At 41.0% G+C, this 15180-nt stretch overlaps 2 protein-coding genes across 2 annotated transcripts; both read right to left on the bottom strand.

The window, feature by feature from the left end:
* Positions 1-895: 895 nt before the first annotated feature.
* LOC119739262 (sericin 1-like) lies at positions 896-6579 on the bottom strand. Its single transcript, XM_038214122.1, has 2 exons — positions 6360-6579; positions 896-3425 (listed from the first exon to the last, which is right to left on the bottom strand). The coding sequence occupies exons 1-2, from the start codon at positions 6409-6411 to the stop codon at positions 1948-1950; spliced, it is 1530 nt and encodes a 509-aa protein (XP_038070050.1). The 5' UTR covers positions 6412-6579; the 3' UTR covers positions 896-1947.
* A 2977-nt stretch (positions 6580-9556) lies between these two features.
* Positions 9557-12319, bottom strand: LOC119739263 (lathosterol oxidase-like). The gene is made up of 3 exons (XM_038214123.1): positions 12079-12319; positions 11364-11505; positions 9557-11020 (listed from the first exon to the last, which is right to left on the bottom strand). Exons 1-3 carry the CDS (start codon positions 12289-12291, stop codon positions 10473-10475), a joined length of 903 nt encoding a protein of 300 aa, XP_038070051.1. The 5' UTR covers positions 12292-12319; the 3' UTR covers positions 9557-10472.
* Positions 12320-15180: the final 2861 nt, after the last annotated feature.

Consider the following 15180-nt stretch of genomic DNA (forward strand, 5'->3'; position numbering starts at 1 on the left):
TTTTTTTTTTGGCCTTTTATAGTTTAAAACGTGATAGGTATATCCTATTCAGCCGTTAAAAAAAAACCACTAACGGCTCCTTTAAGTTTTGACCAATCAGCGGGCGCTTTCTACGTCGGGTCTTCGGTCATTCACCTTTGTCACGTCTAGACATGGATTAAGAAAACACGGTGCCACGCACTCTGTGTCATGTTGCGCGCGTATGCGCGTGGATGTTGTATTACAAAACACTGGATTCGAATTGACCACTCACAGTTTTCGTCCTGATTTGGGAAAGAAATGTCGTCACGATTTAGTAAAGTCGACTCCTATTGGCTGAGGCGCGAGTCGCATAAATCTGCGTGCTTTGACATACAGGGTGATTAAAAAAAACACCCAAATGTCGGGACCATTTTTTTAGTGAAGTTCTGCATGTAGCACTTTCAAAATCTAGGATATAAAAGCCCAATTTATAAGTTTTCTTTTAGTACAAGAATCATTCAAATCACTTATGTACTTTCCAAGTTACGGAATTTTAAACACAACCACCGTTTTAAGGATCACAATTCAGCAAAACGAAAACAAATCATAGGGATGTGTGGGAATTGTTTTCGTTTTGGTGGTTGTGTTTAAAACTCCATAACTTGAAAAGTACATGAGTGATTTGAATGATTCTTAAACTAAAAGAAAGCTTATGAATTGGGCTTTTATATGTTTTGAAATATACATGCAGAACTTCACTAAAACAATGGTCCCGACATTTGGGTTTCGGGGTTTTTTTTGCTCACCCTGTACAGGAGACTTGGCTCCGTGGATAACGGGTGATACTCAGACTTTCGATACTATACTGCTATCATCGAACAAAATAATAATGAAGTTTGAAAAAAGAAATGAACAATTAAGAAGGACAAAATTCAACATTTTCTCTTGCGTGAACTTAAATTTATTGAAAACTCGTTGAATAATTCACAAGAATTTCTATAAAGAATCTAAAACAATTAGCGAGCGAGACTATAAACAACTATTAAGTTGCCATTTGAAGTGAACAAATAATCGCACGACCGACGATTTTTCAGTTTCTAGAAGACAACTATTGTACCGGTACTTTGTAGATTTGCTTACGACGACAATGATGCCGGAAAAATCGCTCCGTAAAATCTGTCTTCCGTGGGTTACTGCCTTGGCCGAAATTAGGGTAGCCATGCATTGTACTTTTCCCTCTAAACAATAGAGACAATGGACGCTATTTGCAAATAATCAATTCAAAAAATAAAACTGTCGAAATCATCATGAAATATCCTACTTGATTGTAAGTGTCTAATAGGATCGCGCATCCTGTGAAATAGTTGCGCCTCGTATATTCTCGTTTTCGAGAAAAAACAACGGAATTAACCATCATTTCCTTGCGATGGTTCGGACCGAATCATCGCACGCACTCGACTCGCAACGGAAACCCATGTTTTGCGTCCAGAAAAATGAAGATGCATTTTCCCAGTTTCTCAAAAAGCATATCCAGGCCTATTTCTGAAATTTCAAGAGGTTAATTCTATTTTAAGAACCTGCTTCAGTAGTGTTGTTTTTGCAAATGTTGTCCGTTACCTGTAAACAGGTCACCTTAAAATAGCAATAGACCTGAGACGCCGTGACGTCACTCAATGTGTACTTTCGGTCGTCCCTCATAGCAACTTGCTCTAATATGATCATCTTCTTGGGGCTACCAGAGCCTACATGCAAGGAGTCTATTCTCTATTCAGATACAAGTAATTACTACCTGAGCCGCTGTCTTACATTGATTTCTATGCAGGACGAAGATGTAAATGTTTTTACCAATATTACGTCGTAATTAATCTCAAATTAAATTGTCAATAATTCAATTTAAAAGAAACTGTGTATGAGATTGATTTCCACTGTTAACTTTTTGAATTATGGTTAGCTTGAGGAGTCGGAGTAAGATGATACGGCCCTCTCTTACACATAGTCGGAGTAGGAACCAGAGCTTGAGGAACCAGACCCACTTGAACCAGACGAGTAGCTGGAGTAAGATTCTCCTCTCTTCTCTTCTTCATAGTCGGAGTATGAGCCAGAGCTAGAGGAACCAGACCCACTTGAACCAGATGAGTAGCTGGAGTAAGATTCTTCGCTCTTCTCTTCTTCATAGTCGGAGTAAGAACCAGAGCTATATGAACCAGATCCACTTGAACCAGATGATAGGTAGTAGCTGGAGTAAGATTCTTCGCTCTTTTCTTCTTCATAGTCGGAGTAGGAACTATAGCCCGAGGAACCAGACCCACTTGAACCAGATGATGGGTGGTAGCTGGAGTAAGATTCTTCGCTCTTCTCTTCCTCATAGTCGGAGTAGGAACTATAGCCCGAGGAAGATTCTTCGCTCTTCTCTTCTTCATAGTCAGAGTAGGAACCAGAGCTAGAGGAACCAGACCCACTTGAACCAGATGATGGGTAGTAGCTGGAGTAAGATTCTTCGCTCTTCTCTTCTTCATAGTCGGAGTAGGAACTATAGCCCGAGTAAGATTCTTCGCTCTTCTCTTCTTCATAGTCGGAGTAGGAACTATAGCCCGAGGAAGATTCTTCGCTCTTCTCTTCTTCATAGTCGGAGTAGGAACCAGAGCTAGAGGAACCAGACCCACTTGAACCAGATGATGGGTAGTAGCTGGAGTAAGATTCTTCGCTCTTCTCTTCTTCATAATCGGAGTATGAACTATAGCCCGAGTAAGATTCTTCGCTCTTCTCTTCTTCATAGTCGGAGTAGGAACTATAGCCCGAGGAAGATTCTTCGCTCTTCTCTTCTTCATAGTCGGAGTAGGAACTATAGCCCGAGGAAGATTCTTCGCCCTTCTCTTCTTCATAGTCGGAGTAGGAACCAGAGCTAGAGGAACCAGACCCACTTAAACCAGATGATGGGTAGTAGCTGGAGTAAGATTCTTCGCTCTTCTCTTCTTCATAGTCGGAGTAGGAACTATAGCCCGAGGAACCAGACCCACTTGAACCAGATGATGGGTAGTAGCTGGAGTAAGATTCTTCGCTCTTCTCTTCTTCATAGTCGGAGTAGGAACTATAGCCCGAGGAACCAGACCCACTTGAACCAGATGATGGGTAGTAGCTGGAGTAAGATTCTTCGCTCTTCTCTTCTTCATAGTCGGAGTAGGAACTATAGCCCGAGGAACCAGACCCACTTGAACCAGATGATGGGTAGTAGCTGGAGTAAGATCCTTCGCTCTTCTCTTCTACATAGTAGGAGTAGGAACTATAGCCCGAGGAACCAGACCCACTTGAACCAGATGAGTAGCTGGAGTAAGATTCTTCGAAGTTCTTCTCTTCTACATAGTAGGAGTAGGAACTATAGCCCGAGGAACTTGAACCAGATGATGGGTAGTAGCTGGAGTAAGAAGCGCTGCGTACAATTTGGATTGCGGCAGCAGAACATGTTTCTGTGTGTGAAACAAAAGATTGTATAAATAAACAAAGTAAGAGAATTAAAGGGCAATTCAAGGCACGCCAGTAAAGCTGGTACCAGTGTGTACAAAATTAGTATTCAGAATGGCAACAAGTTCGTAGATTACTGTACATGATAACGTGATAGAATTAAAAAACTCTTTGTTCGCCGTTGGCATGTAGAGTTACTTTATTGTCTCCACTCGCATTACGCAAGTACATGAAACCAAGGGCGCCAAGACGAGTGCACATGTTGTGTATGATATCCCCATCTAGTGTGACGTAACTTCAGTTAAAACCACGCCCACTGCACATTAAGTAGCATTGGAACATTGATATCCACTCTAGTCTATACAATAGAGATCAATGCAGCATTGGCAGCATTGGAACCGGAAATTGACGAAGCTTGAGTTTTATCCAATGGGCGCTAGTAATCAGTGGTGCGCGCGCGTGTATATGATGAAATCACTAACGAGCCGGTTAAGGCAAATCTCGTAAACTGCAAGCAGATCAGTGCAATAAGTTGCAAGTATCAGTCGCCCAGTGGGATAGGTAACCAGTCTAATTAACAAGTGGCAGTCATTCGGCGAGATAAATTAACCAGCTATGCCTGCATCTATCAAATGTCCCCCCCCCCCCAAACCCGCGCTGCCCCAGGTCCGATGTCGGGATTTGGTCACTTTTTCATGTCCCAGGGTGGGGATTTTGGTCACTCCATGTACATTGTTACCATTGGCGTACTACACTCAACCAAAAAAGAAAGTCCCCCTTCCAATACTTTTTTGTCAAACTCAAAAACTACTGAGCACCGCTCGCTCGACTGAAATAACGACTGATCAGTACAGAAATTCCTTAGCAATCCAGCCATACTCTTTAATTTGGCCCAAAACAGTGATAATGTGTACGAATTATGCAATATATGACAAATGATATCGAAAACAGTTGCACTTTTGTATACGTGCGAGTTGTGGTTCACACTCACCTTGCACGTATACAAAAGTACCATTTGTCATAAATTGCATGATTTTGTGCACATTATCACAGTTTTAGGGGCCAAACAAAGAGTATGGCTGGATTGCTAAGGAATTTCTGTACTGATCAGTCGTAATTTGAGCAAGATGTGCCTAATAGTGTTTGAGTTAGACAAAAAGTATTAAAGGGGGACTTTTTTTTTGGTTGACTGAGTGTACGTGGAAAGGCAATCACTAGTGCGCCCCATGTAGGTATGTCGGGGCATGATCGGGGTCGATTGTCACTCAAATTTTGCCCGAGGGCTGGGGATTTTGCCACTTCGAAGGTGACAATCCCCACGTCTTGGGTGGGGCAGCCCGGGGTGGGGGAAACAATTGATAATTTGATAGGCGCATAACACACAGGTAAAAGTCAGTCGGCAGGTACTAAACAGAAACTTCAGTCCATCACAGCGAGTGGTGGAAACTCATTTTGGGAATGAGGCCAAACTAGTGTAAGACCGAAATTTGGACTATCCATGATACCACTCTCACAACAGGTGTTCCATATTACACCCCAAGGTCTTCACGTCACTCTTTTCCAAGCAATACACCCACAGCATACCAAGACTGTGATTTTACCCTTGTACAAGTGGAAATGACCTCATAAGGGTACTCCCCCAGACTGACCATTACGTCAGTCCATGGTCAGTCTACCTTTACTCAGAAATGATGTCATGTAAGTTATGTTTTCCTTATATGATATCATCTCCTATTTTCACCCAAAGTTACCTCTCTAAAATTGTATAAAATGTCCACAATTTCCCACTTTCATTGAGATTTGAGTTCTCCTTCTCCCTGGGAAACCAGAGGCATAGCCATAGGCTGATCCAGCCCTATTCTCTGGCCAGTCTTCATCTACGATATTCTGTCTTCTGTCTCCTACTTCTGTAATTTTACAAGACCAGGTTTTAATTGAGTTCTTGAGAATAAAATAGTTTTCCATATAGCTGAGCTCATAGTCATTACCATCCTGCTCTTGGCCACAGCTACTGTACCGTATCCTAACATATAGAGTATAGTCAAACATCCCAAAGACTATATCACCAAATTCTATATGTTACACTAGGAACGCAAACAGAGTTTGGTAGTTGTGCATCGTTTCAAACTGTCTTCAAAATCGCTACGGAAAGTACTCGCCATGTAAGGTACTACTCGAGCTCGGCGCACTCTTGAAAAAAAAATTGCCTTGTATTGGAACTCGTACTCATGGCAACACTACTCATGCACTGCAAAAACTGCTGCAGTGTTAAATTTACACCATTGGTATCTATATAGGACCATCTGGTGTTAAATTTTACTGGTGTTGTGTGGAAATACATGACTACAACAATGTCGTTTTTGCGTTGAACAAGATTCACATTAGACACTATTTGCAAACATTCAAAAAGGAAACTGCCAAAACAAAGGTTGCAAACATCTTATTTGTCTGTAAGTAATAATTGAATCAAGCATCCTGCAAATTAGTGCAATTATGCAATGCATGCTTTCATTTTCTAAAATGAGAAATGACTTCCTCGCGGCGTGAGAAAAAACACCTTTCCTCCCCCCCCCCCATTACTGCTCCAAACAGACCAAATTTAGTTGAGTTTGTAGTCGGTTACAGTAATATCTGTGAATGGGCATCATTTTCCCGAGTGATAAACTGGAGACCATGCAAGTTATGCAACAAATGGGTGGTGCAAGTCATTAATGAATATTTTGGAAGGGATGACGTATTGGAAACATTGCGTTGCGCAGCAATTTCAGTAATGTTATTCATCTACAAGTATAGCTTATGAAATTGGCTTTCCAGTCATTATTATTGTTTTGGTGCTACATATTTTTTTTTAAATATGAAATAAAATTTGGGGTGTTAGGGTTCCGATTTTTTTAAAAACTAACCATGTAATAAGATTCATTAACGAAGGCAATACTCACGAATGATGAGGAGGCCGAACAGGAGGTTGCAAAGGAGACGAGCTGATGCCATCTTGAGAGTGGAGAGGTATTCTTTGGTGTCTCACAAAAAGCCAGGGATCGGTTCTGATCCTAGTCGGTCTCTCGCACCTTTTTATAACATTCGCTGTGGGAACTTCTACCACGCAATGTAAACCAATTCCACCCGGCCCAAATTTCCTTGACGAAACTGTGTGTTGTTTCAGCGGGGGAAATATTTACAGAAAGAGGAACCATCTGGCGACAATGTCTTATTGTTGGTCAATAATTGACCGGTTTGCATGCTTAAGCCTCACAGATGTTACTGTAAAAGTGGCGGTGTCAGCAAAATTCTATGTCTATAAAAAAAAAAAGATACAAGAGCAGATGAAACTTCTATCGACATTCAAGAAGATGTTAAAAGAAAATATACAAAACGTGCTCTTACCAAAATATTAAACTTTAAAGCTTTTAGTTAATTAAAACGACACCAATAAGGAGTTTTTGTTTTTATCCTGAATAAATAATAATAGTAATTAATTGGGTAAAGGGGTAAAGGGAGACATTCCCATAGACTTGTGCACACATTTTTTCCCAACTTGTATGGCCCCTAACCCCAATTTTACCTTCTCCTACCCCACGAATTTCGGTATTTTTACTAATTGGACTACGCGCAATCGATCTAGCCTATTTGCGACATTTTAGTTTCTAAGTAGGGGATGTGGAATTAGGGAGACATTGAAATGACTCCCTAATTCGACGTGTTTCCCAAAGGTATAACTTATGACGCTAAAGTGTCTCCCAAAGTGTATACTAATTGTTATTATAATTATGATAATTATAATAATAATAATAATATGTGAAGAAAATCCTGTTTCAAAATGGGGATGTTTAAGTATAATATTGCTAATTTGGTTAAGTTCAGTTGGGGCAAAAAAAAAGTGAAAAGAAGTTTGTACAAGATGAGCTATACGAGGCGTTTATCTGCGGGGGGGATATAAACGCGGGGGGGACTGTGTAATCAACAGTGTTCATTCGTTTGGTAATGAGGCCTGTGTAAATAAATTCAAGTTAATATTACTGTCTGAACGATAATTTAAGTGTTTGCACTCAAACACTAATTGTTTGATCTCTGTTGTAGGCCAACTCAGTGAGCAAACGTGACTGATGCAGCATGTGGTATTCTATTTTTTTTCCTACTTGATCAGATGAAGCCTCCCGGAAGTATAAAACCATTGAAATGTAACTTTTCGCAGCGCGTCCCAAACAAAAACCCTGAACATTATTATATGCGAGGCTCTAGCGTCGCTGCGGAAGCACGTACCGCCATTATTTGTGTATCATTTTATAGCTTGGAATCTTTACTTTACCCCTGGTAAGTATTGGTTTGATTTTCAAAAGGGTTTTGAAATTGTTCGTGTTCAAATCTGTATTTGGAAGACAAATACAAAATCAACCGATTTAAAGGAAAATCAATCATGCGCATTATTTTCTAATGTGGAAATGGTTCATCATGTTCATGATGTGACAATCTCATTGCCGTTTACTTTCTGTGTTTCCTATTCTTTTCGATCCACGTAGACTAATTCACAATATTGCTTTTCGTTTCGATTTCAATTTTGAAATTCACATGCAAGTATGTACCTTTTCAAAAATCGCGCTCAAAGTGTGACTCGAGTTTGCATCTGATGTACTGCATCATCGATTTTCCTTGTAATCGGTTGAATTTGTTTTCGACATGCCTTTATTTGAACATGAATAATTGTAAACGGCTTTAAATATCAAACCAATACTCCCCATGGATAAAGTTCAGATTTCAAGCTTTAAAATTATAAAATAATGGCGGTACGTGTTTTCACACCGACGCTAGAGCCTCGCGAAAAGGTTGGGGGTATTTTGGGACGCGTTCTTCAGACTGAAGCCTATATAAGTTGCTATTAAGAAAGAAAAATATGGCATTTTCCGAAATGTCCGTGCATTTGAAATGGATTTGACTGTGATGTTCAGCAAAGCTTTACAAGAGCAACACAGTGGCTTAACTTAAATTGTGGGCGGGAATTCAAACGAATTCAAAGGGGGCGCGGTGACATTCCTCCTCCCGATAACCAAGGTCGGATCCGATCCAGAACCATTTTTTTTTCTTGGGGGGGGGGGTGCGGGGGGCAAACGGAATTCGAAAAGTGGTTGGGGACTTTACTTGAAGCTACCTTTTTCCTCTGTTTTGTTTAAGTTTAAAAATGGTAGGCTGCCTTAAGGAGACATTACGGAGACATTGGTCATTAGGGACACATAATTTTGCAATCTGTAGAAGCAAAGGAGACAAGTGGCATCGATTTAAAACAGTCGTTTCCACTTCACTTCTGGTTCATATAAAAACAGTTATATTGGGGGGTAGGGCAGAGCCCCCCCCCCCCCGCTCCCTCCGGACCTGCTCTTTGTCCATATCTTTTAACATTTCGCTGCGTCATTCGCTGATACTTTTCCGTGCAGCGTGATGGTCACACATCCGAGAGCGATAAGTTTTAAAATTGATTTTTTTTGGGGGGGGGGGTGCGGTGCCTTGTGCTTTCCACTTGATTTTTCCTTTTACTGCATGCTTCAAAGTAATACCATATTTTTTTTTCAAAATACGAAAGTAAATTATAGAATCCACTTTAAGAACAAATCAGTATTCTTTTTGTCTCTAATTTTTATTCCAATAAAATATCATAAGTTTGCCTAAACTTGCTTCAAACGTTTTTATTTGAACTTGATATGAACAATTTGCACATCAGTATTTACATCGATTCGAGCTGTGCTCCAAAGATGAATGGTTTTAATAAAAAAGGTGCACTCAAATTTGGCTTATTGTACAAAATATGGTCACTACTTTGACGTCAAAAAAATGTTACAATCAACATACGACAAACAATGAAATGTAGACTAAACTTTAAATAACAGAAAACACAAAATTCATGTTAACAGCGCATCCAGAAGAGACATTTGGATGAACCCCGGATTCAGTATTATTACCGCACGAACGTCTTCAAACTCAACGACAGTTTTGTGTGATTACTCTGTGTGATTTCATCATGATGTCATCATATCTTGTACACATAGGTTTGCACGTTCCGCCATTGTAGTAAACACAGGCTTCATGACTAGTGTAAAATATCTACAACATAAAACAAATCATAATAATGTTCCATGCAACTTGTTCAGAGTTTTTCGAGTTTTAAAACGTGATATCCTCTTCAGCCGTTTGAAAAGCCCACTAACGGCTTCAAAAAGTGCAAAAAAAATATTTACATATTATTAGTGAAAAGCTTCCATCGAGATCCAGGCCGTCGGGTCATAGGTCAATGCCACTGCTATAATTAATCCACCACTCTCATCTCGTTTTGAACAAAAGCGTCATAGAGGGCGGGCTGTCAGGTGATCGACCATCCCAGACTACCAGGATTTCACGGAACCATGGTCATTGCCGACCTAAACCTAAACTTTAAGATGAATTACCGTACAAAAAAAACACAAATAAATAAAAAATAAGTGAAAAACAATCTTAGATAAATTTAAAAAAGAGAAAAAAGTTATACTTCATTAAGGGAATGTTGAAGTGCAAGAGAATATCATATGTACTTACAAATAATGTGCAATGTATGTAAACCTAATCATGTACATGTTTTGTCTAGTAACCGAGGATTACACAGCAGAAAAACTTCAAACAAAAATTAATTATGGCAACTCAACACTCTTTTTTTGGAAAATTAATGACGTTAGCTAATATCGAATCCTTTGTTTTCTCGGCGCGCCGCCTGCAGCGACCGATACGAAGCATAGGACTAGCAAAGACTTGGAATAATTATGATGGAAAAGATATTAGCCAATCACGTGCCAATGGATTAGCCAATCACAGAATGATGGTCGTCAGTATTCTAGATCTCTGTGTTATACTTTTTTTTTGTGAAATATTATTTGTCCGTGTAATCACAACTTGAATGTTTGTATATCGATTTTCAATGAGGCTAGATTTCAACGAACATCTCATGAAAAAAAATGCAAAATGACCAAGTAGATTGTGTAAGCCAGTATGGGCCAACTTTCTGGCATGTAGCTGGAAACAGTTCGAATGGCTTTTCAGCCTTTGTGGGCCTTGTCATGCCCGTTACATTCATCCCCGTTACATTCATCCCCATCCAGGAGCTTACTGGACTTCTTGTTGACAGCATCCACAAGGGAAGAGCCCTCATACACGGAGGGGTTTCTGTAGGAGCCCCCGATGCGATCCCACAGGGTGAAGTACTGACCGTAGTTGTAGTTGTAGTAAAGATGGTGGTCGGTGTGGTGCGCCGAGCCGTTGATGAAGGGTCGAAGGAACGCTGGTACCCGACTGTCACCGTCGTGGATGCTGATGGTCCAGGCGTTGACCAGCACAAACATGACGAGGAAGGCGTGCTTGTTCAGCGGGAAGAGGTACGTGTAGACGTGGTACGGGACACTCTGGAGGTACCCGTCCAGTGGGTGGAAGGCGATGCTAGCGAAGGGGGTAGGGATCTTCCACATATGGTGCTGCTTGTGGAGGTGACGGTAGACGTAGCGGTGATGCAAGAAACGATGGATCCAGTAGATGAAGCAGTCACTGAAGAAGATGAGTCCCACGACGTCTCGAGTGATCAGAAGTATTGCTAGGGGACAGAAAGAAGTATATTTAGCTCAAATGATCGTATGATGCTCTTTTGAAATGCATTTATCGATCATATCCATTAGGCTTACCAATCGCAGCACAGACCAGGCGGCCAAGAATGGAGCATCTTTCTCGTTAAAATATATCAGGCTTCAACCCACGAGTCAATAGTTGCTTATAATATGCACTTTTGATAGCAATACATTTCAAAAGGGCTCGTCTCTGATACCAGTTAACGACGGTCCTCAACGCCTCCTGTCAGGGAACCCCCTCGCCCCGCCCACCCTCCAGAAGTCCCCCGAAGCCAGCCGGGTGAATCTCAACGTGATCCCCCAGTTTCTCACCTTCAGAGCCCGTAGCCCCGACCTCGTCCAGCGTGTACAGCTTAGCATAGCCGTGGAGTTCAGGGAAGACCGTCACCACCGTGAAGACAACGAGTCCGAGTCCGCCCGTAACCGACTGCCATATCTCACGACGAATTTGGTTCTGAGATGGAAAAAAAATGAGAAGAGGGACACGCCCATAAAACAAGGCGTTTGTGTGAGGGCTTCAGTGGGGCTGTGCACCTCAGGGGTCGTTCAAGAACAAGACAAGAAACTAACTGTGGTAACCCTCGTGATTTTTTTTTTAACAATCCTCTCTTCTTTTAAAAAACCAAACAGTGTATTTTCCGTATTTTGCTTTTCTCGCAACTACACTTTCAAACGACATCGAACTTTTTCGAAATAACAAAGCACCCATTGATATAAACTAACGACGGTGCATGTCCGTTCAGAGCCACCATAGGTATGCCGGAGAGCTTTTGAAATATTGAAGAAAAATTTACCATACACTTAATGTACCTGTATTAAAATTTGAGCCGTTTGAGAGCAATAGGGCCTATAGCTCTTATGTTGCTCCATGAGATTGTATATCCATTTTTTTGGCTATCGGTATGTGGACCAAATATTTCAACCTTTATTCCTGTACTTGATATATCTTAAGTCAACATGTATAGCAAACCAACAACTTCGTGTCTGGATTAGAAGAGTGAAATTTGATTGTAAATGTTGCACTTACTTTCAGAAATAACGGGTGTTTCATCAGTCGGTGGTCAAAGACGAAGAAGAAAACGAGTGCAGAGGCGACGAAATATATAAGAAGAGCCCCAAAGTAAAAGATGAAATAGAGAGATATTAACTGGCGCAGCCAGTAGTCTTCGGTCCAGCCGTTGGGATAGATGTTGTACTTGGTGCAGAAATGGGTGTCTACGACGTCCACCACCAAATCCATCGTGTTCAGCCTGGAAGAAAAAAACCCGAAAGCGTTTGGATAGGAGACTACGTTACGTTGGATAAACAAAACTAAAAGCTACGAGTTGCACTATAAGCAATATTAACAACTAGGGGAAAAAACGAAGCATGCAGTTCTCCAAATATTGCATCAATACTTTTGGACTAAAATTATGATCCTAGTGAACATTCAACTTGCAAGCTTGTTGTTAAAGAAACACGGTTGAAATTGACCAGCTGAGACAGAAAATAAATTTGTGTTAGCACATTGAACTATGAACATCCCACCCTCTCTTCTAAGGCACGCCCATAACGTCTGTCCCTCCTCTAGATTTATACTGTCTAAGAAAAAGTCACTCTGGGGTTTCAAACTTACCTTTGTACAAAATGGAAAAATCAGGAAGAATGCAGCAGCCCTAGCTCCAAGAAATCGGAAAATATGTTATTGCCTAAACTCTTCGCAACTTCCCTTTTTATACCGTCGTTCACCTGACCCTCACTGACAAAGTTTTTCGACCTTGGGTTTTGAGAGCGGTACATTTTCAATGAACTTGTCGCGCGCGCATCTACCGAGTCGCTGATTGGCTACTGAAGGAAATAAAGACACCAAAGTTCGGCGACACAGTTGTACAGAATCGTATCTGAATGTAAACAAAAAGCGACAATTAAACAGTGTGGTTTGGTGTCGACAAAGATTGTGGCATCGATGTGCTGGTAAATGTTTCCTAATTTAGATGTGGAATGTCAAAACTGACCCAAAATAGCATACTCCAATGCCCTAAATATAGAGAACGCTCGTGCAAAAATAGAAATAATTCTGTTTACGCTCCACATTCTGAAGTTTAACTTAAAAAAGAATGGGATTTATTTTCTCTTGCACAACGAGATGAAAGCTGTCAACAAACTTCTACAAACTTTCGACGATATGCCTACCTTTGGATGCGAAGTTCAACAAAATTATCTGCTGTACCTTACAGCACAGGGGGTGATACTTGCCTTATTCCAATCCATCCTACCTGACTCTTACAAACGGTAAAACAACTCGCCAAAGAGAAAAACAATAGTTTTGTGCCCAAACAAGTAAAAAGTCTCTGTTGAAAACTATGATAATCTCGACATAGACTCGGTGAAACATTTCTGTTCCAAGTTAGAGCCATTATCGGCTGAATACGTAAGGGAGGGGCAAAATAAAAAGGGAATTCACTAAATGAAAGGCATCGTGTGAAAAAAAAACGTAAACGAATTTACTTTTCACGAAATATACCTTCTTTAGATATACATCTTGCAACATTTTCGATGGCAGATTAGAACAGAGTTTGAAGTCACCAAATACCCACCACATTGCAACGTATTCGCGTGAAGCCTGACCGAAAAGTTTATCGAGTTTAATAAACTGATCTTTCTTGTATAATTAAATACACAAAATGAGGAAATTTTGTTTTCTTCAGATAGTGAATTCTCGCCTGAATTATCATCAATTTGCGGCTACGGTTTAGTTGACGAATCAAAGGTTCTGTTTGCATTCCACGAGCTGCGAAAGTTCGCGGTTCGAAGCGAGGGGTGTGACGGCCAACGAACTTCTGGTGAACTTTGTAATGAGGTTACGCAGAACTCAAACAGAAGTGGATATTTTAAAGGGGCGTGGAATGCCCCCCCCAAGAAATAAGCACGAGAAGTCAGCAGTTGATGGAAACATTGAGAGATTAGTAGACTACTTCCTCTACGAAGTAGCGTAATGAGTCCAATTTGCAATTTGACGGGGTGAGGTGGGGGGCACATACATTTTTCTGGCGGGGCACTCAGGGGTCTCAAAGTATTGTCTTCTTCAACTTATCAGAAAGCGGGCATAAGGTGGGTGGCCAGGGTGGGGTACAGGCCACGAGCGGAGGGCGACCGTGCCTTCCCCCTCCCATGTCCCTCAATTCCTTGCAGTCTTCCTCTCTTCCTCTTCGAATCTCGCCAAGATTGTGGATAGATTTTTTTCTCCCTGACTGATTCCGATGTTTTCACAGTGTGTCGTTATGGAGTCCCAACCTATAAAACTGAGTATTTCTTCAACACTTGTCTCTCAGGGATTCCGAGCTGAGGTGCTTATGCGCTTTTGAACTTTGAAGAATTCTTGGTTTCATTACAAGAAAGAATCAAAGAAAAGGGCCTACAGGGCCTACAGATATATTTGTTTATTTCCTATCTTTTAGACAAGCATTGCACAACCAAACATACCATACAAAAGGGCGTGAGGTTTGAGGGAACATTAATTTCTTAATCTTTTATGCTTAAATTTAAAAAAAAAAATTAAAAAGATGCATGACACCAAGGTAATCCAAACGCAATTTATGCAATGTTTAAAAGATCAAACTCAATCTACACGCATGACTTGTTTCGCCCTGAAATAGACTAAAAAGTTCGCCGCAATTCGTTCCCAGTTTCTTAAAATAGGCATACTCGAAGCAAACTTTTTGAGGTCCATGTGTTACGACGACAGGTGGTTATTTTGGTGGTTGTGTAAACACTCGAAGCAAACACGAAGCCTGACGTGAAAAAAAGTTCGTCGACGTTTCGAAATTCCCATCCAAATAAAAAGGTGCGATGCACTTTTGGAAGATGCGCGCACGTGTGGAAGCTTGATAATTGCAGATTGTTACTATGGAGACCGAGTGACCAGATTGCAACAGAGGCCAACGGACAAATGTTTTGTGCAAGGAATGGTCATCGTGACGGACGGTCAAGAAGAGATTACTGATGTTTGCAGATCTTTTGTAAGCAGTGGGGAACTTGAAATTGGGGTTCAACTTCAGGCAGCGGCGTAGCAAAGGGGAGCGTGTAATCGACGCCACCCCCCCCCCCACCCCACTGGAAATTTGTCAGTCCTAAGTGACCATGGTTAATA

Source organism: Patiria miniata, unplaced genomic scaffold, assembly GCF_015706575.1.
Source record: "Patiria miniata isolate m_02_andy unplaced genomic scaffold, ASM1570657v1 HiC_scaffold_30, whole genome shotgun sequence".
In the NCBI taxonomy this organism is placed as follows: domain Eukaryota; kingdom Metazoa; phylum Echinodermata; class Asteroidea; order Valvatida; family Asterinidae; genus Patiria; species Patiria miniata.

Bases quoted from the DNA above. Each gene is read 5' to 3' on its own strand.
- LOC119739262 (XM_038214122.1), bottom strand. From the start codon at position 6,411: ATGGCATCAGCTCGTCTCCTTTGCAACCTCCTGTTCGGCCTCCTCATC. The intron at 3,426-6,359 runs GTGAGTATTGCC...TTTCACACACAG, and splicing joins GTTCGGCCTCCTCATCATTC to AAACATGTTCTGCTGCCGCA.
- LOC119739263 (XM_038214123.1), bottom strand. From the start codon at position 12,291: ATGGATTTGGTGGTGGACGTCGTAGACACCCATTTCTGCACCAAGTAC. The intron at 11,506-12,078 runs GTAAGTGCAACA...TTTCCATCTCAG, and splicing joins AACACCCGTTATTTCTGAAA to AACCAAATTCGTCGTGAGAT. The intron at 11,021-11,363 runs GTGAGAAACTGG...TCTGTCCCCTAG, and splicing joins CGGGGCTACGGGCTCTGAAG to CAATACTTCTGATCACTCGA.